The sequence below is a fragment of the Bemisia tabaci genome, chromosome 6, assembly GCF_918797505.1.
Source record: "Bemisia tabaci chromosome 6, PGI_BMITA_v3".
Lineage (NCBI taxonomy): Eukaryota > Metazoa > Arthropoda > Insecta > Hemiptera > Aleyrodidae > Bemisia > Bemisia tabaci.
The window spans coordinates 25649927-25672776 of NC_092798.1; the positions used below are offsets into that span (position 1 = coordinate 25649927).

Sequence of the window (22850 nt, forward strand, 5' to 3'; positions counted from 1 at the left end):
TCCTTTTCTTCCTCTCCCCCTCCCTCGCGGATGAAAATTACGTACCGAACTAAGTAATAATACGTGTATTATTTCCATTGTAGAACAAGAACTTCATTAACTGCTTATCAAGAATCAAACCGTAAGTGACCCGTGTAACACAGGAATTAAAATAGAGCATACACAGACCTGAAATGTCTCCTCTAGAGGAGATCTTCTGAAATTGAAGTGATTTTGTCGTAAAAAATACAGTCTGTCGCTTTAAAAAAAACTAGTTTTTAAGCTATACCCCCAAAAAATAATTTGCTAGGGGAATGTAAACAATATTACCATTTACATACGAAGTTGCCCTGAGAGATTGAGACTTTACGGTACTCTAGACTAAACCGTAGCTGAGGAATTAATTCTAACAGTAGCATAAGCAGTTTTCATTATCTCCTGATTTATAAATGATCAGCACATACTTATTTGATCAGAAACTTCACCTATAGTACCGATTTTTAGAACTTTTAAATGTAAAGTTTGAAATCGACTGGATGAAGGAGTTTTGTCTCGACCTATACCTAATAATTGTAAATTGTAAGAAATAATCCAAAAGATTAAAATATTCTCAAAGTTAGCCTCTCTCCGGCGGACAGTGGATCGAGTCAATATAAGAGGTCGGACAAAATCTGGAAACTTTAAACGCTTATATCTCCGTTTATACGAATGTTTGAGATTCTAAAAGTGGTTTCGTTGGTTTCCTTGTAAAATTTTCATCTTTTAGCACCCCTAAAATTTAAAATGTGACGGAAATAAACATCAAAATTTGTAGTTCCAGTCAACAATTTCATGTCCGACCTCTCGAATTGACTCGATCCACTGTGCGGCGGAAGTTTACTCGCCAACAGAACTAATCGTGGAGCTTAAAATCCGATAAGCAATCCCGCCTCCAATGACGCGCTTGTAGTCGTGTAAAGCTCGCGGCACATGCAGAGCCCCAAGATAAATGAAGTCATGTCTAAACATAAGATACGGGAAAAGGATGCATTAGCAACCCATGTAAATATTTACGCCCGAAAATTTATCATCGCCTACTTTGCTGCTGCCAATCAACTCGAACCCCTTTTTTTCTACGCATCGGGAAATAGCGAGCCCCTCGCACTTTCTCCCCCCCCCCGCCTTCCCAGTCGTGGTATATTTTATCCAGTCCATGGGCACTGCCTCCGATTTTTTGGGTTCCTTGTTTTGTTGATAAGAGATACGAAGTTCAGCCCACAGACCAAATATTCCCGCAACCCCGAATGAGGACGAGGAGCCTGGAGGGCAAAGCGCATAAGTGCAGTTTTTGCTATTTCGAGAAATACATGTTTGAAGTTTTGAAATTACGAGGATCCTTTATTATGGCGGAAAGACAGTCCAAACTGACTTTTTGACGCTTAAAATTTGGAATTTAGAGCAAAGTTTTCACAGATTATGCATTAAGACTAGTTTTATTTGAAATCATTAGTATCTCAATTTCTTCAAAAACTGCGCTTATGCGTCTTATTCTCCAAGCCCCTCCAATTGAGTCTGCAATAGCGGAAATTTGCGACTCAAACATCATTCTCCTTTTAAAAATTTTGCGATTTTGCCGTGGCGCGCCTTCATTTCCGAGCAACGCCTCCCGCATTGCCGCGAAGTTGATTTAGTTGCGTGACCTAACTCGGGTCTACTGAGGCAGTTCCACGCCTTTGCTACAAATTTGAATCGGATCGTGATCATTAATACATTGAATCGATACCGGCAGTAAACAAACGTGCAGATACTGAACACATTCTGCTGCATTACTGATTGCTTTTTCGGTTTTCAATTAAGAGCGAGAATTGTGCGTATTAAAGCGTAGATAAACCCAATATTACCATAACAACCGTGTTTATCGATACAGCTAATAATGAAAAATACGTCCATCACAACGTCTATAAATCTTTGACTTAGTTCTTTTTGATCTAATGTTTTAATGAGGGGACCGAGCAAAACATCGTCTTGACAGAATTGTGTCCGCACAATCACCATAGCAGTGAAAAATCACTTTGAGTTTTAAATTGCAAGCAGTACTCGTCAGGGGGCAGCAGTGCAGCAGAAGTTAGGGTGTTCGAAAATTTAGGAGTCAGGAAAAAACATGAAAAAAAGGCAGGGAAATTGAAAATGTAACAGTTATGGAAATGCTGCGAACGATTAGACAAGCCCCCGCTTTTTTATTTCAGCAGTCTCGTTTTTGATCGGTGAAGAATGTGAAGTGTGTCAAATTCCACGTAACTATCCCAGAGTGTTCCCGTGTGTCTGTCTAGGAATTTGAAATTCGTGTGTTCCTGTTTACAAAATAAAAACGCGGTGTGGAGGAGTCGTTTACAGGGGGTGCTCCACTCTGGCCTGCGCGGCGTACAACGGAATGAGTCAACGGAAGAGGTCGGACAAAATTTTGAAACTTTAAAAGCTCAAAACTCTATTATTACAAAACGTAGAGGTATTAAAAGCGGTACCATTGGTTTTCTCGTAAAATTTACTAGAGTTAAAATCCCCCCAAACTTTAAAATCTCACGAAGTAAACATTTCAATTTGCAGTTTTGGTAAAACAATGTCCGACCTCTCTCATTGACTCGATCCTCGGTGCGGCGGTTCCCAAACGTTGGAAGGGAAGCTTTCCGCCGCGCACATGTGGTTCATTTCAGAAGTCAGGTTGAACCGCGGTTCGAGAGGAGATCGCCGTGCCAGACCTACCGTACTACGGTTCAACATCGAGGTTGCAGCGTATCCCGAATATTCGGAATTTTCCCCCGTGGGCGAGCTGAAAATTAGGCTGCTTTTCGACCCGAAAGTCATCCACGTCGCAGTCGGTGCGTGAACGTGGGCGGAGAATCACGGACGCAGATCCCCTCCCAAGGGTGTCGAGGGGAGGAATGCCGCCGCTCGGCGGTGGGGCAGCCGCAGTCAAGAGAGACCACCCTCTATTTCCTTGACGTATACGCAACCCCCTCTTCCTCCCCGCTTCGGAGCATAGTCCCTCACGCTTCTGCTGCAACGCTGAAATAATATAAAGTGGGAGGATTGGGGGGGGGGGGCGTTAAGTAAGGTGCGTTACTTTAACAGTAGGCTCAGAAGTTTCCAACGTTTCATCAGGTTGCCTACAGGGCCGATAAATAGGAAAAATAACGAATTTAAAGGCAGGTAAAATGCTGGAGAAATTGAGGGATTTTTCAGGAAGGGCTGAAGCTCTTTCGTCCTGCTTGATTTTTTTCGAGGTTTTCTCGACCGGTTTTTTCGACACTGAACCGAATCTGTAGAAGACAAAATCTGGAAATTTTTGAAAGCTTACATTTCCGCAAATATGAGACAAAAAAATTTAAGAGTGGTTCCATTGGTTTTTTCGTAAAATTTCCTCTCAGGAACACTCCTTGAAATTGAATTCAATACGAAATAAACATCAAAATTTGAAATTTTAGCCAAGAATATCATGCCCGACCTTTTCTATTAGCTTGTTCCACTGTGCGGCGGAAGTTATTTTGGTTTTGGAAAATTACAACATTCACCAGAGTTTCCAAAATTAATTTGTAAATTATCCGTGGAACTCCTATATTTGCATGCGTGTCGGCAGGACGTCGATCTAAGAAGTCCTGGAAAGTCTATCATTTTTTTTAAAGGAAAAGTTTGAGAAGTTTCCTCTTTTTTTCTTTGTAATATCGGTCTCCTTCCCCTTTTGTAACAACCCGTTTGAAAGAAAATTGAAAGTGATCAATTTTGGCGTAAGTTGCAGGTCAAAATTTTATTTCTCACAAATTGGTGGCCGATCAAAGTTCAAAATTACGGCAATGCGACATCTCAGTTGTTCATCGACGTACTGGCATGAAAAATTGATTTTCTTCTATACTTTCGTTCAAAAATAAACGATTTTGCAGTATGGAAAAATGAGATAAATCGCCAGAAGTAAGCTCTAAGAAGTAATCAATTAGTAGTATAAGTAAATAAGTAAATACTCTCTCACATATTTCCTTTTGAAAATGATGATACTCTTCATGACCCTCCAGGTGGACCAGTTTTTCCTCAATCCTGGTCTTCAAAAAATTTCGAAGGGAACCTTTCCTTGATGTTGTACTTTGTCTCCCCTCCTTATGCCTATCTAACAAGTTATGTTCTTGATTGTTCCCAGTCAACGCAGAAGCAGCAGCATCAGAAAATGGTACTGAGAACAAAGAGAAGTACAATAAATTGGAAAAGGATAAAACTGTACCTGAGCGGAAACTGAAGGAGTTAGATGGTTATGTAGGTTTTGCCAATCTCCCAAATCAAGTTTACCGAAAAGCTGTCAAAAAAGGTTTCGAGTTCACCATTATGTTAGTAGGTGAGTCTCCCACATCTCAGCACCTCTTGATTGAAGTTTTCTGATGATTTCGGTCTCAATAAATCACGTATTCGAGGATTGAAAGTTATCAGGTCACTTAATTTTTCCACATAAGTTGCTACAAACCAATTCCATCGCAGTAAAACAGCGAGACTGTTCTTCTGAATAAATAAAAAATAATTGGCGTAGACTTTCCTGTTATGTAGTTATTTTGTTCCTTTTGTGTTGCTCCATCATTGTTTCAGTTACTTTTTCTTTTAAAATAAGTCCCTTAGTGTGTACCTCATTGTACTATAAGCTAAGGACATTTCCAAAACAAGTCTTTTTTGGAATTTTAAAAGCTGCCATCATTAATTTTGGCTTCTTTTTTTTTGAAAAGCGTAGCCATCAGTACCATTAAAATAAGCAGGAATCAATGCTGAAAATATATTTGCTCAAATCATGAGAATAAAGAGTATCAGTCACTCATTCAATCATGAGATCTTTAAAAGGAAGCTACTTCCTAGAAACTTCCCATTCTGTTCACAGTCAACGATATTGGTTGTTAACCGCCTTTCCTCTCTCAGAAGTTTTTAACTGTAGTGTGTATACTTCATAAAATCAACAAAATAAGTTCCCTCCTCCCTCCACCCTCTTTCCAAATACATTACAAAAGAGAACTAATATAATCTAATGCTGCAACATTTATCACAGTCAGAGCAACTTAGTTGTGCAGAAATTTACTGATAAGGCTCCTTCTGATAGCTCAGAGAAACTGCTCTCCTTTGTGTGTGGTAAATATTGGTGACTCATATCAGCTGGAATTAGCAGATAAAGTGAGTCGCTTCTTGGGCAACATATATGCAGGTTTTGTCTCCCTTACATTCCTCCGTGTTTCTCTCTAAGAATACAATATTTTGTTTTCCTCACAGGTGAATCCGGTCTTGGAAAGTCAACGTTGCTCAACTCAATGTTCCTAGCGGATATTTATGGTCCAGAGTATCCAGGTCCATCGCATAGGATTAAGAAAACAATAATGGTTGAAACACAGAGATGTTTGCTGAAAGAAAATGGAGTGAATCTCGTCCTCACTGTGGTAGATACACCAGGTTTTGGTGATGCTGTTGACAACTCTAACTGTTGGCAACCTGTTATTGAATTTGTTGAATCAAGGTATGCATGATAGAACCCTTCTTGATGAATGTATAGTATTCGCACGACTCGTTAATGCTCAAATTAGGTATTTCGTTGAATTCCTACGGACCAATTTCTAAAGACCTACCAAGTTTGACATTTTTGCAATGAAGGTCTCTAATATGTTTAGCACTCTGAAAGGAAAACTTTTTATAAGACCTTTTTTTTCAAGAGTTCTTAGCACTCTGAAAGGAAAACTTTTTTATAAGACCTTTTTTTTCAAGAGTTCTTAGCACTCTGAAAGGAAAACTTTTTTATAAGACCTTTTTTTTCAAGAGTTCGATCACTCAAAATTTTCTATGTCATTTTTTACTGCCAAGTCTGTTACTAATCTGCATTTTATGAAGCATCATGGAATTTTGAGATGAGTTTTCACTCAATACCAAGTAGTTTTAAAACCAAAATTGAAATAATGAAAATTTCTACAGGGGATTTACAAATTTGGAACAGCTTATCATAAAAAAGCAAGAAAAATCGCAGAATTTCCAATCCTTTATAGAATTGAGGATTGTCTGCTCAAGCATTTGACAAAAAGCATTTGATGACTAATAATGTGTGACGAAATGTAATCAAGATGTCCTCTCTCTCCTGGCCGCTGAGTTTTAAGACTATGATGTAGATGTAGGAACTGAACTGAAAACTCTGCTCCCTAATCCCCCCCGATGCAGTAAGGTGTGAAATGCTACAAGTTTAATGATGGCAAAATAATTGTTTTATTTCTCAATAAATACACATATTTTATCTCAATAAATATTCATTAGTATTCAAATTTCAGGGAAGATCGAATGAACGGGATGACCCCCATTTCGTGAAATCGGTCAAAACTGACCTTTACTTTATATCTAAGATATCATGCATCTTCTTTTGCATTCAGTGTCTTTGAAAAAGTTACTGTGACTCTGATCATCAAGATTATTTCCAAGGTCAATTTTCAATTCAGGAATATTTTTTTCTTTCAGGTATGATGAATTCCTCAACTCAGAATCTCGGGTAAACCGAAAACCACAGCCTGACACGAGGGTACACTGCTGTCTCTACTTCATTGCACCCTCAGGACATGGTCTTAAACCTTTAGATGTAGAATTCATGCAGAGACTGCATGAAAAAGTAAATATTATTCCTATCATTGCCAAAGCTGACACGCTTACGCCCGATGAATGTACACAATTCAAAAAACAAGTAAGTTTGACCTTCTATTTGGTTACTTGTCTCATCACACCATTCATTCTAAAGTTTTGCTTCACAGAAGGGGATTTATTTTTTACTTTTTACTGCTCAGCTTACAGGAGCAAACATTCTTTTGAAGTGTTCTTTCCTCTCTGCTATCTACACATCGAGGCCTGTAGAAGGGATATCACTTTTTTTGTTTTGTGTTATGACTATCTTTTCTAATCACAACTATTTCAGGGTTTTTAGTTGGTTAAGTTTTTCTAAGATGAAACTGGATTAAAGGCATCATCCCTTAATTTTTCAAAAACACATTCATGCTTGTTGCAGAATAATATAAACATTTTTCTATGGAATTTAGTTGCATGATTCATTTTTTATATGGTCAACATTCTAAAGAACTAAGCGACACACATACTTGTAAGTGAAAACTCCTGATTTAGTTGTATAAAGCCTTTTGAACATGGAAATAAACGGACGTGAGACTAAAAATTGCATTGTGCAATTCAGGAACAGGACGGAACAAACCTTTAAAGGTGTATTATTGCTATCTCTGGGAATAGAAAATGATTCCTCTAATAGAGATGTCGTCAGCTAAGTTGGCAGTTGTTCACTCTTGTTTGTCACGCGCAGTAGACTGATTTACCTCTCTGTGAATATCAGCAGCGTTGCTCGCGATTGGGCCATGGCTAATCCTTGCGTGCTTTTGGACGGCTGCATTGCAGTTACTTGCAAACAGAAAGTAAACAACTGCCAACCTCGCTCAAGACACCTCTAATCACTTAGCTCTAGGCTGTTTTTTATTTGTTTGCCTTTTTAAGTTCACAAAGGAAAATGCCTCGTCATTTTCATTTTGTTGCAATAGTATTGATGGATTTTGCCGTTGTGTTTCAGATTTTAAATGAAATAGCGCAACATAAAATCAAAATATATGAGTTTCCAGAAACAGATGACGACGAAGATGCCAAACAGAACAAAATTCTGCGAGATCGTGTTCCTTTTGCAATAGTTGGTTCCAATACAGTGATAGAAGTCAATGGAAAGAAAGTCCGGGGTAGGAAGTATCCTTGGGGAATCGCAGAAGGTATTTCTTTTTTCAATTTGTCCAGGAAAATCCTTTTTTTGTTCTAACCAATGGTTCAAAAAAGGGTACTTGTGAATAATTTTGATAAGGAAGAATAAGGGGCGGCTCAAATGGATCAAAGTCAAGTTTTATGGATTAGAACAGTTGTTGCAAACCCATGAGGTAGAGGAAAGAGGTTGATGCAAAATCGACCTCCCTCCTCCCCCCTCTCTATTTTTTTAAGTCGTCAAGAGTACCCATTCTCTGTCAAGCGCTTACGGCAGCGATCAATGATTCGCCGACGCGCGTTTGAATGGGAGCTCAAAATACGCAACTTTGAGCTCGTTTTTTTTGTGGGTTAATATTATTCAAGAAAATCAGGGATAATTCCTGCGAACTCTCTGCACTCTCTATTTTTCAAAAATGCTGAAATTCAACATTGCTAAACAAGCTCATTGCATTCAAAATCTGTACTGTTTGTGAAGGAAGGTTTGTGAGATATTCTGATTTTTTTTTTACACACTTCCATGGATTTTGAATGCAATTCCACACATCTTGATTCTATGAAATAGACAACATTGTCAAATATCAGTCTCTTCATCATACAATTGTGAAAAGTATCTATCTATTTTTAACATCCTCTGAACATTCAACTTCCAGTGAGGTTCAGGAGTGTACAGTATGTATTTGAGTTTTTGCACTTCAGTAAGTTTCATGTTGAACCCTTTGTGATATTGATGTTTCATATGTTCACAGTGGAAAATTTAGAGCACAATGATTTCATTGCCCTACGAAATATGTTACTACGCACACATTTACAAGATTTGAAAGATGTGACAAATAATGTTCATTATGAAAACTTCAGGTGTCGTAAATTGGCAGTTCTTGGCCCAGATGGCAAACAAGGACAAGGTTTCAACATGTAAGTCTTTCTAATTTCACTAAATCCTCTATCCTTTTCTTTTCTCCAAAAAATCTTTAACTCATGCTTTTGCACTTCTATCTCAATAGTACATAACAACACTAATGTTTATTGTACCTATCAAATTTTTGTTTGAAGTGGTTTTCAATTACTAATTGACTAGAAATTTTTTTGGAGCACATAACTCTGCTATTTTGTGTTTCGTCTTTTTCAAAACATTCATAGATAAAGTGAGACAAAGTCAGAAAATATCGTTTCCCCTTTCTTTCTAAGATCTGCGTTTCCCTCAGATAATCATTTAATGTTGGTAAGATTGATGATGCTGATAATGATAGCCAGTTGTCTTTTCCCACAGAATCTTAATATAGAAATATTGCTTTGGACCACTGGACAAGGTGCGAATTTAAGCTTTATGATGTATCTGTTCACATCAACATTTTAGGTAAACCATGATTTGTGAAGCAAAAATTAATAAAAGTAACTCCTTACTTAGAAATTAATGTTTTTCAATGCATAAATTCAGACCTCTCACTCACTGCAACAAAAAGAAAAAAAATTCATCATTTAATTGAGTCAGATTGTACACTAAAAGTTACCATGACAGTATTAGCAGTATGAAAAATTGTCAACCTCTATCTTGACATTTCAGCCCAGCTATTACAAGTTGTTTACACCTCAGAGAACGTAAAGTAGGGATAGCCCACTGCTTTATTTAGAAGCCTGCCAAAACCATTGTCGTGTGCGATTTGATTCAAGTAGACTCCGGTTTATTATGTGAACAGAAAATACAAATTCTTCGTAACTACTGCTAAATAGAAACCTACATATAATGGTTGGGAGTTTATTTTACTAATTTTTGTCACCCAAATTTTGTTCTACTTGAAATTTAGAAGAGGTCCCATATATTAGAAAGCTTAAAATCGTACTTTGCTTTGTGGGCCATTTATTGAAAGAATTAGGCTTAATGATATTTCCTATCGTACTGATGTTACTCTGAGCCAAGGCTCATCCCAAAAGTATAGTGGTTTTCATAAAAAACAAATTCATCTCCTGGCAGTCCTTGCTCACAACATATTCCTCATAATTGATAGATTATTTTTAAATGTTGTCAATGGAAACTATTTGATTTATTTTTCGCTCAGCCTTGCCTTAAATGGCGTCTCCAGGGAAAGGTCCTCAGCATGTTGATCAAAACAACATTTTTGAAATCGATTCCAGGCTACCTGTTATGTCTGATAGCACAGCTTCTTGTAGTTTGTGGCGAAAAAATAGTGGTTGTTTCAGTGAAGGCTGTTATCATGAAAACTTTTTGTCACATTACAAATTCATGACATCCACATCTGGCATCCATGTAGTAACCGATATAGTAACTGATATGTAACGTTTAGTTTGCAGTTTAACTTAAGTAGATTATGGTTTTCATTGTAAATGGGAAATCTGAATTCTGCAGCCTGATTGTTGAAATTGTTTGTTTGTCGGGACGACATAGATGATACAGGTTAAAAGGCGGAGCGTGATTGGTTGGCTATGTCTTATCGCTGCTTTGTCATGCCTATGTCGGGTTGAACACACGACAAGCTAACGGCACCTCTTAAGTTCCCGAAAGTATGTCGTTCATTTCACCTGACAAAGGCACGACAAAGTAGCGATAAGACATAGCCGACCAATCACGCTCCGTCTTTTAACCTATGTCATCTATGTCGTCCCGACAAACAAACAATTTCAACAATCAGGCTGCTGGTATTTAAAAATGTTAATATCTTGGGTAAGAGCCACTTTCAATAATTTTTGTTTAACAAATCATATTCTAAGTGAAGTTTCTATGAGGAAATATATACATATCATAATGCTTAAACTCCATCTTGCCTAGTGGTCTGTTAATTTCGAAGATAAACCAATTTTGTCAACTGTATGAAGGATTAAGACTTTAATCACTACCGTTCAGTCAGTGGATAGCAGCAAAATATCCTGATCATCAGAGAGACCGAGTCCTAAGTTGTCTTTATGCATTGCCTTTGAACGCTTTCAAACTGCAGCCTTCTCTGAAGCAATTGATCTGTGTAAAATATTTCAACCATGCTTGTTTTCTTTGGTTTAATTTTTTTCTTTCATTTGCTTAGTTTTCTTTTAACAGTTCTTTGATATCAATTTATGGCGGGTTAAATGCATCAAATTTTATGTTCTAAGGAGTCCTAAGAGGTCTCACTCTCTTTATGCTTAAAGCTCACACCCAAACATGCTTTACACTTTCAGCTCTGCTTTCAAACAGCAGTGTCTAGTTAGATATTTTTCTGTAAATTTTGTTTTTAACAGAAGGAGGAGCTATCTCTTGATATTTTAAATTTAAAAATTTTAAATTATTTTTTTCCCACAGCGGAGACACAAGCCTGCAAATCTTAAGAAAATTATTGAAAATTTGTTAGCTTTCAAATGGTAGTATACATAGAGGCGTAAATTAAGTCAGGCAGTACAAGTGAGTCAGATGTGCTAAACAAAAATAAAACCAAGAATAAAGATGGAACCCTGTCTTTAATTTAATTTGCACAGCTACTAGCTTAAGACCATAGTAATCCAAATTTTACACTGTAACTAAGAATTTGTCATCAGTTGACTCAAAATATTCATTTTTGTGTTGTTTTTTCCACCTCAATTGAAGGTTCTGAATTTCTAGATGAAAGAGAACCTGAGTGCAATGTGCCAAGATTTAATGATTTGTTTTTAAAACTAGTCATATATAACAAGTGTTAAGAGAAGGTTTGCTTTGATTTAGTGTAAAACAAGTTTTTTGCAGACTTGTTTCTCCGAAACGTTGTAAAAAAAACCTCGCTTTTTGCCTTGCTGGGCACAACTTTTCTAACTAGTTTCCGTTTTTAGTTTCTGCCCGCAAGGAGTCATTGACAACACTTTCATGACTGTTTGGTAAGTCAATGTCCCATAAATCTATTTATTTTCTATTTCTTATAGCTCCATGGAATACTTATCCTTTTGTCTCCTCCCTCTGCGCATTTCCTTGCTCTGGTATTTTTTCTATTTACTTGTTTCTAACCAAAAAGGGACCAAGAATTAGTTTGAAAATCCTCTCAAAATCCTCTTCTCTGGAAAAAGTCTGCAAATTGTGAGCACTTTTTTCGCTCTTTATTTATTTTATTGCATGGCATTTGCTATTAAACAGAATGTGGTTTAACAGAAAAACCTATCGCAGCCCATCTTCATATTTATGTAGTAAATGCTTCTTGGACAAGGTTAGTGCAAAGCTTTTTCCCTGCAGTTGTATGTATTTATTTTCTTCTTGCTTTGTCGTTGCACTTTCCTTTTCATGCCATATGTTATTTCTTACAAATTCTCTTATTTTCCAACTTTAAAGCAAATTTTCTTGTGTATGTTGAAAATCAAGTAAAACTGTCTGTAGTGAGATTCATCTAATTATAAACAAATTGATTATTTATCAAGAAATCTGAATGCCTAAGAATGCTCTTTTATATCTCTTTGAGTCGTTCACTTCAAAATCACTGGCATTTTCAATTATTTCTCTTCTGGAACCCAAAAAGCCTGTAAACTTATATTGCACTGAAGCAGGGACAAATAGAGGCTTTTCACTACCATTATGGCAAAAGGTTGGAACTTCATCTTCCAGGCTTTATTACTTAGCTTTTTAATCAACAAGAAATTAAGATAAGTGTAGCAGTCCTTAAAAAATGTGGAAATTATGTGTTAATGTGAACTATAAGAGGGCGCAGCACATTATCCACTTACGTGTAATAACAGTCCTTCTCTTCCATAGAAAGTGTACGTAAGAGGGAAGAAAAATTCACTTTTCAGGAGGTCATAAGAACCGCGCCTCCCTAGGTATTCTGTGTGTGCCTAGTCCTTTTAGAATTGGAAGAAACGAGTCAATCCTACAAGATTCCATGTTCAATTACATAAAATGAAAAAGAAAGCTCAATTTGTCATCTCTTCTCCTCCCCTTCCTTTATTTTGTTTTAACTTTTTCTTATATCAGGTATGTTTCTTAAGTTAAATGTTAACCGGTGTGTTCAAAGTGATACCTGCTCATCTAATTTGTTTTTCAGGATACTCATTTTAAAGTAATTGTTTGTTTTGAATATTGATTTGATTTGTCTCTTTTAAATCTTTCTCAGGAACCCGCTTGCTCAATTAGAGGAGGAGAAACGTGAACACGACATTCGAATCAAGAAACTGGAAGTAGAGATGGAGCAAGTCTTTGAAATGAAAGTTCGAGAAAAGAAACAAAAAGTTAAGGACTCAGAACTTGATGTGAGTATAATGTAGTAGTTATTATTTTCGATTGTTCTTGTTCTCTCCGTAAACAGTTCAAGTATTCTGTTACACATAGTACTCTTACATAGTCTGGAAAATAATGTATCCTTAACCATTTAAGATGCTTTACTTTGAATACTTGTTTTATCATGGTTTTACCTGTTGTTAATGAATAGGTGAGTTCCTCCTGGATCAGTGATGATTTTTTTCTTGTTTTCTATCATGATCGTTCTGTTTGCTTTGCAGCTTCAAAAACGGCATGAACAAATGCGCAAAAATTTGGAGCAACAAATTAGAGAACTAGAAGATAAAAAGAATGCTCTAAAAGCAGAAATACTAGACTGGGAGAATATGAATGGTGTAAAATTGGACGACCTCAGGCGTAGAAGTCTTGAAAGAGAGTAAGTATAACAAATTCAGTTGATGCAAGCTCACTTCTTTAGGAACTCTTCGAAATATTCGCATTTTCTTTTCATTTTCTAAAATTTCCCCAACTCCCTCCAGATCAGTAACACTTTACCATGTAAAAGAACACATTCAACAAAACAGTTTGTTTGTTTATTTTATTTTTTTTTTTTTTTGAGCCAAGCATAAGAATTCTTTTATCGGGGATCATTGTTGAGGTTGTCAAGATGGGGGACTAAAACACTTTCGTCTAAAATTTTTGATACAATAATGTAGTGTTTCTACTCAAGAGTCTAAAATATGCAATGAGTGGAGGAAGAATGTCACAAGTAGCCCGAACTGAGAAAACATTTATGTGTCCACACTGCAAATGTGAAGGCATTTTCGTGGCATAGGTTGCTTAGGACTTACAATTAGCAGTACTTTAGGTGAATTGAGCTCTCCTGAATTGACAATGTTAGTTCATTACAGATGGAAGCTCTGCAACCTAATTTAGAGGAGTTAACAATTATTGATTAATTCTCTGTTTTGAAGATGATTTGAAGTTTTCAGGCAAACTTTGTCATTTGAATCGTCTAACCCTTGTTAGAAAACAAATAGAGGTGACCATAACAATTTTTCCTGACACTTGGGTCATTTATCCTGACATTTTAGGTTTTCCTTAACGTTTCAAATTTCCCTGATTGTGACAACCTTTTCACCACTTCAAGGTGCTTAGCGGTATTGGTTTAAGACAGTACTGATATCTTATCAGCAAGAATTTGCTTGAACTCCCCCAATCTTAGACTTGATGTGTCATTAGAAGAATCTTTTTTAACTTTCTTGTTTCATTTTATTTGCAGTCAAGGGGACGGTAAAGAGAAAAAATCAAAGAAGAAAGGCCTCTTCCATTCGTAAGCCTCAAAGGCTGAAATGATTCATGTTAAAATTCCATCTGCTGCGCACCATGAGGTTCTCAGCGGGAAGATGGAAGCAACCTAATCTGTAACAAATGTGAATAATTTTTTTACCATTACTCTGTCCATAAGTTTCCTTATTTTATCTTAAGACATTCTCAGTAAGGTATTTATTCATCTCATGCAACAAAGCCATTTTTCAAGGAGGTTTGTTAGCTTTCCTGTTCTTGTCAAGCTTTTGACGCAAATTTCTTGATTACTAATCAGAGGTGTGTGTTTCAACTCATTTTTTTTTGTGCCCATCTTTCCATCAGTTTTTCATTTATTTATTTGTTTCCCCCTCCTCCCCTCTACCCAAAACAAATTTTTAAATGCTTATGAGATAAGCAACTAGTTGTATAGATCTTATGTTATCTTATAGATTTTTTGATAAGATCTCTCTCTAATTGTACTCTCACTATGTCTGGAAAAGATTTAGGCGGATGATTTAGCCTCTACCTTGCACTGAGATGATTGTCCCATTTCACAAACTCTCGTGTTTAGTAAGCTCGTTATGTTGCGCAACAAGTCTTGACTTATTCTGACTTACACTGGAAGTTGCTAATAATTTCCTTTGTGATATTTTTTTCTTTTTTTCAACGTATGAACAATCAAGTCATAGTCCTTTTAAGTTTTATTCAGGATTGGAGAATTCATCGACCTCCTTTCTCCTTCATTGGAATTCCATTTCTAAGTAGAATTTCTGTCTACTGCTAAAAATTTTAGTATGTTTGTTAGTAATTTTTTGACTCTTAGTGCCAGTTAGGCAGTGCCACAACTTTCTCTGAACTATTTAACGTGATTCTGTATTTGCTGGGGCCATAATATTTGGTTTAGGTACTATGACAAATCAACGAAGTAGCTTTAGTATTCCAAAGCAAGTTTCTCAATTATACTGAAAAAATATTGGTGATTTAGTGAATTAAGCTTTAACTCATAATACTCATTTATATTTATGAAGTTCTTTATGCATAATGTGAATTGTTATTGTTATCATACATTTTGGAAGCGCTCAAGTTTTCGTCTACTCTCTTCTTTTGGAATCCAAAATCTTGCCAAAATAATGTAATTTTCTGATTCCCGCAAGAACTTATTAGAATAACCATTGAGCATGCAGAGATCCTCCTTGAGGATAGAGAGACCTTTTGTTTGGTATGTATTAATTTTTTCCCTCGCACCTCAAAACTATGCAATATTTTCAAACCCAGTCTAGACAATTTTGATCACTTACCTGCGTTGTTTGAACTCCTGTTTCTGACATGCATTTTTATGATTTTAAATTAATTGCCTTCATTCAATAATGGTATGCTAAGTTGACAGTATAGTAAATTTAACTGAATTTAAAGTTTTGAAATCATTACTAGGTAAAGTATAGATTGGACATTACTAAAATCAAAGAATTCCAAAACATTGGAGCAGCTTCTAATTAATGACATTTTAATGACTAGTTTTACTCGGTAGTATCAACCAGATCAGAGGGATAGAGTCAAGTTCTTTCAGTCTTGATTTCTCAACCAATCCTTCTTAGGCTCTTTTTTTTCTAGGCAGAAGAGACCAAGAACTCAAAACCAGCATTTGGAAATTTTATTTTGCTGGTTATTCGATTTTCATTTTCTTGTCCCTCGTGGTAGAGGAAGTCTTGTCGTGGATAATTTCTCGTGTATTGTGAAGGCGAAAGTAAGCTGTCAATAACACAAAACCGAAAAATTAAGAACAGAAAACAAAACAAAACAAAACGAACCTACTACATTTGTATCTCAGAAACCTGCAGAGTATTGCATTTATTTTTTATTTTGCTTAAATGTACATTCCAAGACATTATTTCCAATTTTCAAGTGCAATTATTGCATATTCCAGTCCATTGATGTCTTACTCTTTCAACTTTTCAATTCAACTTTCATAAATGCATTTCAAGTATGACTTTTTAAACAAGCTCAAATTATCACATAGAAGGATGCCTTTCTGCCAATTACAGGGTGTCGAGTGTCTACAGACTCTGCAGAGAAAAGTGCCCTGACTTTCTACATAATTAATCCACACGCAAAGAGCTGAAATGTAGAAATTTTTGGCATTCATTTTATGCAATCTGTAAAGCTTTTTTTCTCGGATATTAATTGTTTTATAAAGTAACTAGGATTGCTGTTTCTTATTAAAATTTATTCCTCTGTTCACTATTAAGATTAAAACTCCGAGCATTGAGCCCCGAATCAGACCGAGATTCAGTTTAATTGTGTTGACAGCCCTGATGTTTTTTAAGATTTTAAATTTCTAGATTTTTCAAATTTTCAGTCTCTCCTTACAATTCTCTAACTTTTACCGGTTTTCCAGACTCGTAGACACCCTAAATTAGCAAGTTCCTATTTTGCAATGTTGTTTGTTCTTTTCCCTGCCCCGCAATGTTTCATCAGATATGTTGCCCATCAGCTAAGATCAACATGTTTCAGTTCATAAAGTGTTAAACCAAAAGTGGAGAATAAAAATTTCAGTATTTTTTAATATCTTTGAATATCTAGATCTGGATAATGATCTTGTTATGTGTATTACCGACAGAAGAGACGCAGCCAGAACTTAGGTTTATTAGAGACTAGACCGCTTCTAGTCATGAATTTTGAAGTCTTTATGATCCAATATGTAAAATTGCGTTACATCTGAATAATATCTATGTTTAACTATTGCTCTAATGTTCTTTACATACCTCTTAGTAACTCTCATCTGTAGAAAAGAGGGTAGTGCCCTTAGTTTTGACATTGTTGCAAGTCCAGCCATGAGCTCTTGAATTAACAAGTGATGCTGTGATGTCTGTAAATACTTTGCCCATGCCCTGGTTTAATTTTCAAGTAAAGAAATCTTATTTGTAAAGTATGAAACACTGTTCTAATATTCGTTGCTTTCATTCTGTACATTATGCATCTTACTTATCTCGTGTAAATGTCTCAAAGTAGCTGCCTCTCTTTTGTTCTATAAATTCAATTTACTGTCACTAAAAGAGCACCTAGTTGCGAGGAAATAGCTATTTTCGAAATCTTACTAAAGTAAGACCCTTCATAATGCTTCTGAAAATACCTCTCAGCAATCGATAATAAGGCTCCCTCAAGTTTACTTCATCTTCTTTCATCTATAAATAATCATGTACAAATACTTTATAAATTATTACTTCCACTTATGCAAGTCTTCTTAATTTTTTACTATTAAAATACATCTGATCTTTTTTAAGTCACCTAATGAACTCACCAATTACTATTTTTTTATGATCGAATTGGTGCCATTTTAATTTAATTATTGTTTTTATTTTTTTACACTTTGTTAATTAGTTCATTGTGTCTCTCCTACCCATATGTGTCCCGCCCACAAACTGTCTTGTTTCGCATTATTCCCATTTGTCCATCCTCCTCCGTTGAAAGTATTGCTTCAGACCCTGGTTTGTTCTCTCGCTACTTTATAGATGACCTCCATGTATTTAGACACTAGGAACTTAAAATTAGTGGTTTAGCTTTTTCCAACGATCTTCTCCATAATCTTTAATCTACTATCCAAACCAGTCCCAGAGAGAGACTGCACCAATAATGACCAATGGATTGAAGAGTACTCTCAGGAAAATAACAGTATCATATTTGCTAAAATATATGTTTCCTATTTCAAAATTTGATCTGCTGTAAGATTGTTCAAAAAGGTTTTCTGACATTAGCTCTACGAGAACAAGGATCATCTATTAAAAGTTTTTCCAGCCCCAGCATGCCTTTGGGTGTGATACTTGTCTTTTCTCAAGCATGTGGAAGACAAGTCGATTTATCATTTATATTGGAGCTAGACTTTCAAGTTTAATTTTATGATTCATATTATGAAAGCATGCATTTGAATGTTCTCCCTTGGGTTCTGTACAATTTAGGGTTACCAATCTCTATAGTTGCCCAAAATTTTATCTGAGCCTTTCTTTTCCCCATCCTGTTATCCTGCCACCGTTATTTATTTCCCTATTCAAACGGTATAAATAGTTAAATTGAGTGTTTGTTGTGTGTTTTTAAAGTCGTACAAGTTACTAAAATAAACTTCAATAATCATACGTTCAAATTTGTGCTTATATTTTTACATGAACCTATCTCCTTTTTAAAATAGGTTAAAGAACAAAGTAGTTCAAGGAAAGGACAAATTTCTTTAATCCTGTACCGAAAACAAAAAAACTGAACATCTCACACCCATGTGTCAATATATTTCTTCATGGCTATAAATAGCAATAAATTATTGGTTACAATTTGATTATTTGAGTTGAAATAATCTGCTAGGATGAATGAGATGGTTCAACTACGAATTAGTCTTAGTATTTCTTGAAGAACATGACATATTTTCTGGCAAAGGTGACCGACCCAGTAATCGGTGAAAATGGATGTTCAAGAACAAGAACACCTCTGCTACCCATTTCATGCCCTGCTGTTGGCTCAAACCCAAGCACTAATAATGTTCTTTCTAAATTCGCACCATTGATCTCATCTGTTAGTTTCGGAAATGTAGCTTATTCAAGTTGAAGCGAGGAAAGAGGAGAGGCAGCCAGACTTCCTCGACGACTCTGTTTCGTTTTACTAAGCATGTACTTGCATAGAGAGAACAAGGTTTTCTATGTTAAACCAAGCTTGCACCTCCTAATGTAACAAAACTTTTTTAAGTTAATTTGAATTGGGAGCGAATTTTCCACCCGATGGAAACACTTTAATTTAAAATTTAACAAAGTAAAAACTCACTTGTGACTTGTGTAACAGATGGGTTTCAAGTAGGCGGCCTATCATTGGTGTGACTCAGATGTGTCTGATGGGCCCCCTACTTGAAACGCATCTGATAATTTTGTTAAAATTTAAATTGAAAAAGAAACTTGTTTGCAGAAAAGAAGTAAAGATAATGTGGTAGATCTTCAAAATTTATTAGTGTATTTAAAAAATATGAATACCATTTTCACAAAATGATGGATGATGAACAATCATAAAAATTCAAGTTTAGTTGTGTTACTTCAGTAATACTTCTGCATGTTCTCTAATGGATGGTTTGTAAAATCGAGAATGCACATAAAAAAGAAAAGAAAATAGTAATAGTAAAATAATTAATTATAATGAGAGTAGAAGTACGTATGGAGTTCATTACCAAAGCTCGTCTTATTTATGAGCTGTCTATACCATGAAAAAAGCTAAAGGGTACTGGGAAGTTTGAACTGAGAAATGTCAGTGGAGAAATGGCATACTAAACAATAATGCATTGTTTCTTCTTCAGTTAAACACCTAAATTGAAAGACTTAATAAGCTATCTAATCTTTACAGCTTTTTTTTCTTTTTTTTTTTTTTCTTCAAATTAAACTGAGAAAGTATTAATTTCCTTCCAGAGCTCAGTAGAACGATAGTTGAATTCCGCAAGCTTTACCCAAGACTAACCTACATAACATTACAAAGGGTTAAATACATACAATAAAAAAATTAGGAATTGAAAACAAACTTCGAATTATAAAAACTAGCTTAAGAGAGTTGATTTTTGAGTTTGTTAACCTATTTTTCTCTGAAACTATCAATTTTACAGAGTTAATCAAATAGGAGAAGTGTCAAAACAAGCACAATTTCAGCTGTTCGCCAAGTTTTGTTACTTAAATAGATCTGTTGCCCGCAAAAGATGACAACATCAAAAAGAGATCTCCTGAGATAAAACCAAATTTAAAAGCAACCTGCTCAATGCGCATTACAAAGCTGAGAGTTTGTCTGCTTACATGCACTTAAATTTTTTTCCCTGAAAATAATTTCCAGAAAAAAAATAAAGTCAACATTCTCAAAAATCAATCGTCATAGAGAAGCTTATAAAAAATTAAAACCTCTGAAAAGCAAGAATGGAAGCACCTGATGTTGTTACTTGTTGTGAGATCAGATGGCAATAAGCTGGTGAACGATGTCAGAGGTGTATCTTAATTCTTAGGAGGATGAGGATTCAGCAACGTTTTCTTTATCATTTACATCCTAAAACAGATGATTAACATGTAAGAAGATGAAGAAAAATGAATGGTAAATGCTGGAATCAAATAATTAGTGTGAAGTCAACATGACTGACCATTAACAACGACACAGTCTTGCAAGATGAATTATGAATTGACTTTCAGTCCTGCATAAAATGTACCTCATTAGAATCTCTGCCGAATAAGTCAACCAACTTAAGAGTGCATAAGAAAATCTGCACTCTACATACTTGTGTATTGTAAAAATGTTTCTTAATTAAGAGACATATTTCAAAATTTTTTACACAAATTATTTTACGAATAAAAAATTGTAATCTTTAGACTCTCATGCCCTTCTACTAAAAGGTGCATCAAAAGAGGAATATCTAAGTACTTACATCAATGCTACTAGAGGCAGCTGCTGATTTGCTGGATGTAGATGTTTCACTGACAGTTTTGACTGATGAATCATCACTTGAAGATTTGCTGAGACTCTCCTCATCTTTGTCTTTATTACTAGAAGATGAACCAAAGAAGCAAGTTATGTTCTTCTGCCAGGCAGGAGTTTCTCTTGGGCAGTATGAGTTCCCACCGCTGTATTTTTTTCCTGGGAAAAAGTTCATGATTTATTTTAAAATTCAGCTTTGTAATTGTAGATGAGAAAATTCAACCGGAAACTATAATAAGAGAAGCAATAGTCTAGTTACTGCGACGTTTTGTAATTTCATTCGTTTAGACAAATAAATTCTTCAAGAAGTAGGAGAATTATTCTTGATATCAATTCCGTTTAAGAGGCATTAAAATTGCCTGAAAATATGTCTGAATACCAGTTATGATCTTTAATAGAACTTTGATAAAGCCTTCTTGGAAGCACTACCGCCTTTTCGAGGGCAATAAGAAGGGCATTGGATAAAAGTTTTCAAGAAAGAGCCTGCCGTTTGCTTGTACGCTTTTCATAATACTTACAGGAACAAAGGAAATTAACGGTCTAGTAGGAATAGAGTAACAAATTGTTGCATCTAAAAGATGAATGAATGCATAATGAAAGCAAGGAGGCAAGGTCTAGTCCTAAAGATTAGCAAAACTGTTAAAAATTAAAAGGTTCTTCCTGAAAGCTTGACCATGGTGAAACAAATATCCATGTTCAGTGCTTCACCGTAATATCTAAGCAACCTTAGAAGTTTGTCGTTGACTAGTCGGCGTACCTGAGGATTCATCGGAGGATTGTGAAGTAGAAGGAAAAGCAGCTGCTTTCCTTGGTGCTTTGGCTCCAACCACTGAAACAAAGAGGAAAATACAAAATTAAAGATGAGTAACTTGCTACTAAGGCTGGATTTGGTTGCCAGATCTCTGGTGGTGCGTTAAGTTACAGAGTGGCCAAAAAGTCAAATTTTGCAGAGCCTCCTGATGGACCAGGGGGCAAATCGGGGCTGGAAAAGTGACCCGGGACACTGGCTCATTGGTGCTTGGACCGACCCTTTTCAGCAGTCTCTAGCTCTGATACAGGAGGAGGCCAACCAATCAGAAATCATCCTAAATAATAATCGGCTCTGGGGATGCCGAAAATTCTTGGCCTTCCCACTTTTTAAATTGACCTTTCTAATTTAAAACCCCATGTTTCTCTCAATTTTAAAGTGAAGAACTTATGCTGCTCTAATGGTAGAAAGTGATAGATAAGTAAGTAAAAATGCGCGATTTTCAAATTGGTTCTACAAGGAGCAGGGAAACTTTACCTCGATTTTGCGGAAAAGTAATGTACGATTTTCACACTAGCGCGTGCACTGACCTTCACATTCTAAACCTCAGTTTTAAAGCTGTGCACCCCTGACCACCTGCTTTCAGCTACCATTAAAATGATAAGATAACATGACCTGCAAAGGAGTAGAGCCAGCAACTTTGGAGTGTGAAAAATTTAGATGAAGCGCAGAGTTCAGCAAACAACAATACCATCATAGAAATCACTTCCGGGGGTACTGATATTAAGAATCAAATATTATCACGCCATCTGCAAAACTACTAAACTGAAGAACACTGAATAGTGCTTTTCGTGATTGGTATGATGCTACGTATGATGCCATGATGACAAGTTCGCTCTCAGAAGAGGCATGCGGTCGGACCATCCTGACAACCCATCGATGAGAAATTGAGTCAGTTTTACTTCAGCCATTTTAACTTCTTGCAGAATCACAATCAAGTATGATATAAAGAAAGTACTTAGTGGGAAAAATAAGTGCAAGAAAAATTGTACCTCTGATTGTGGCAGTTTCTCTCGTACGAACCATCTTGTTTAGAAGAGAAGATAAGAGAAGGAAGCACGTAAAACTCTTCTTGGGTGACCGACCAGAATAGCAAATTAATAAAACGAACTAGAAAAATATAAGAGAGTTATATGCGGCTAGGAACTTAATATAGTTGAGTCTACGAGAGTGAAAAAATTCTGAGAAATAAAAGAAAGCGAGAGTAATTGAGATAACGGCGTGGATTGATAATAATTTACAGCCTGATGTGATGAAAGGATAAACAAACTTTTGGCGCGGTTTTCATTATGCTGTTGCCATGCGACATAGAAATAATTTTTTTTAATACTAAAATCATTATTTAGATAAATAATTTAT

General features: G+C 35.9%; 2 protein-coding genes across 6 annotated transcripts in view; one reads left to right on the top strand and one right to left on the bottom strand.

Moving 5' to 3' along the window:
• pnut (septin 7-like protein pnut) overlaps positions 1-18347 on the top strand; it is a 62476-nt gene extending 44129 nt beyond the window's left edge. For 4 of the 5 annotated variants that reach the window (XM_019059232.2, XM_019059230.2, XM_019059229.2 and 1 more), the window contains 9 exons: positions 4145-4336; positions 5248-5488; positions 6469-6688; positions 7571-7760; positions 8496-8661; positions 11536-11580; positions 12801-12936; positions 13186-13340; positions 14187-18347. In XM_019059232.2, coding sequence (XP_018914777.2) covers positions 4145-4336; positions 5248-5488; positions 6469-6688; positions 7571-7760; positions 8496-8661; positions 11536-11580; positions 12801-12936; positions 13186-13340; positions 14187-14241 — 1400 coding nt within the window. In that variant the 3' untranslated portion in view covers positions 14242-18347. The remainder of the gene's footprint in view (positions 1-4144; positions 4337-5247; positions 5489-6468; positions 6689-7570; positions 7761-8495; positions 8662-11535; positions 11581-12800; positions 12937-13185; positions 13341-14186) is intronic. The other variant, XM_019059231.2, reaches the window with a different exon arrangement.
• Positions 18348-19178: 831 nt separating this feature from the next.
• Positions 19179-22747, bottom strand: LOC109042469 (uncharacterized). Its single transcript, XM_019059233.2, has 4 exons — positions 22484-22747; positions 21441-21512; positions 20634-20842; positions 19179-20260 (listed from the first exon to the last, which is right to left on the bottom strand). Exons 1-4 carry the CDS (start codon positions 22515-22517, stop codon positions 20216-20218), a joined length of 360 nt encoding a protein of 119 aa, XP_018914778.2. The 5' UTR covers positions 22518-22747; the 3' UTR covers positions 19179-20215.
• Positions 22748-22850: the final 103 nt, after the last annotated feature.

Excerpts from the sequence above, each read along its gene's own strand:
- LOC109042469 (XM_019059233.2), bottom strand. The coding sequence starts at position 22,517 with ATGGTTCGTACGAGAGAAACTGCCACAATCAGAG. Across the intron at positions 21,513-22,483 it reads AGAAACTGCCACAATCAGAG|TGGTTGGAGCCAAAGCACCA; the intron begins GTACAATTTTTC and ends TCTTTGTTTCAG. Across the intron at positions 20,843-21,440 it reads ATCCTCCGATGAATCCTCAG|GAAAAAAATACAGCGGTGGG; the intron begins GTACGCCGACTA and ends ACTTTTTCCCAG.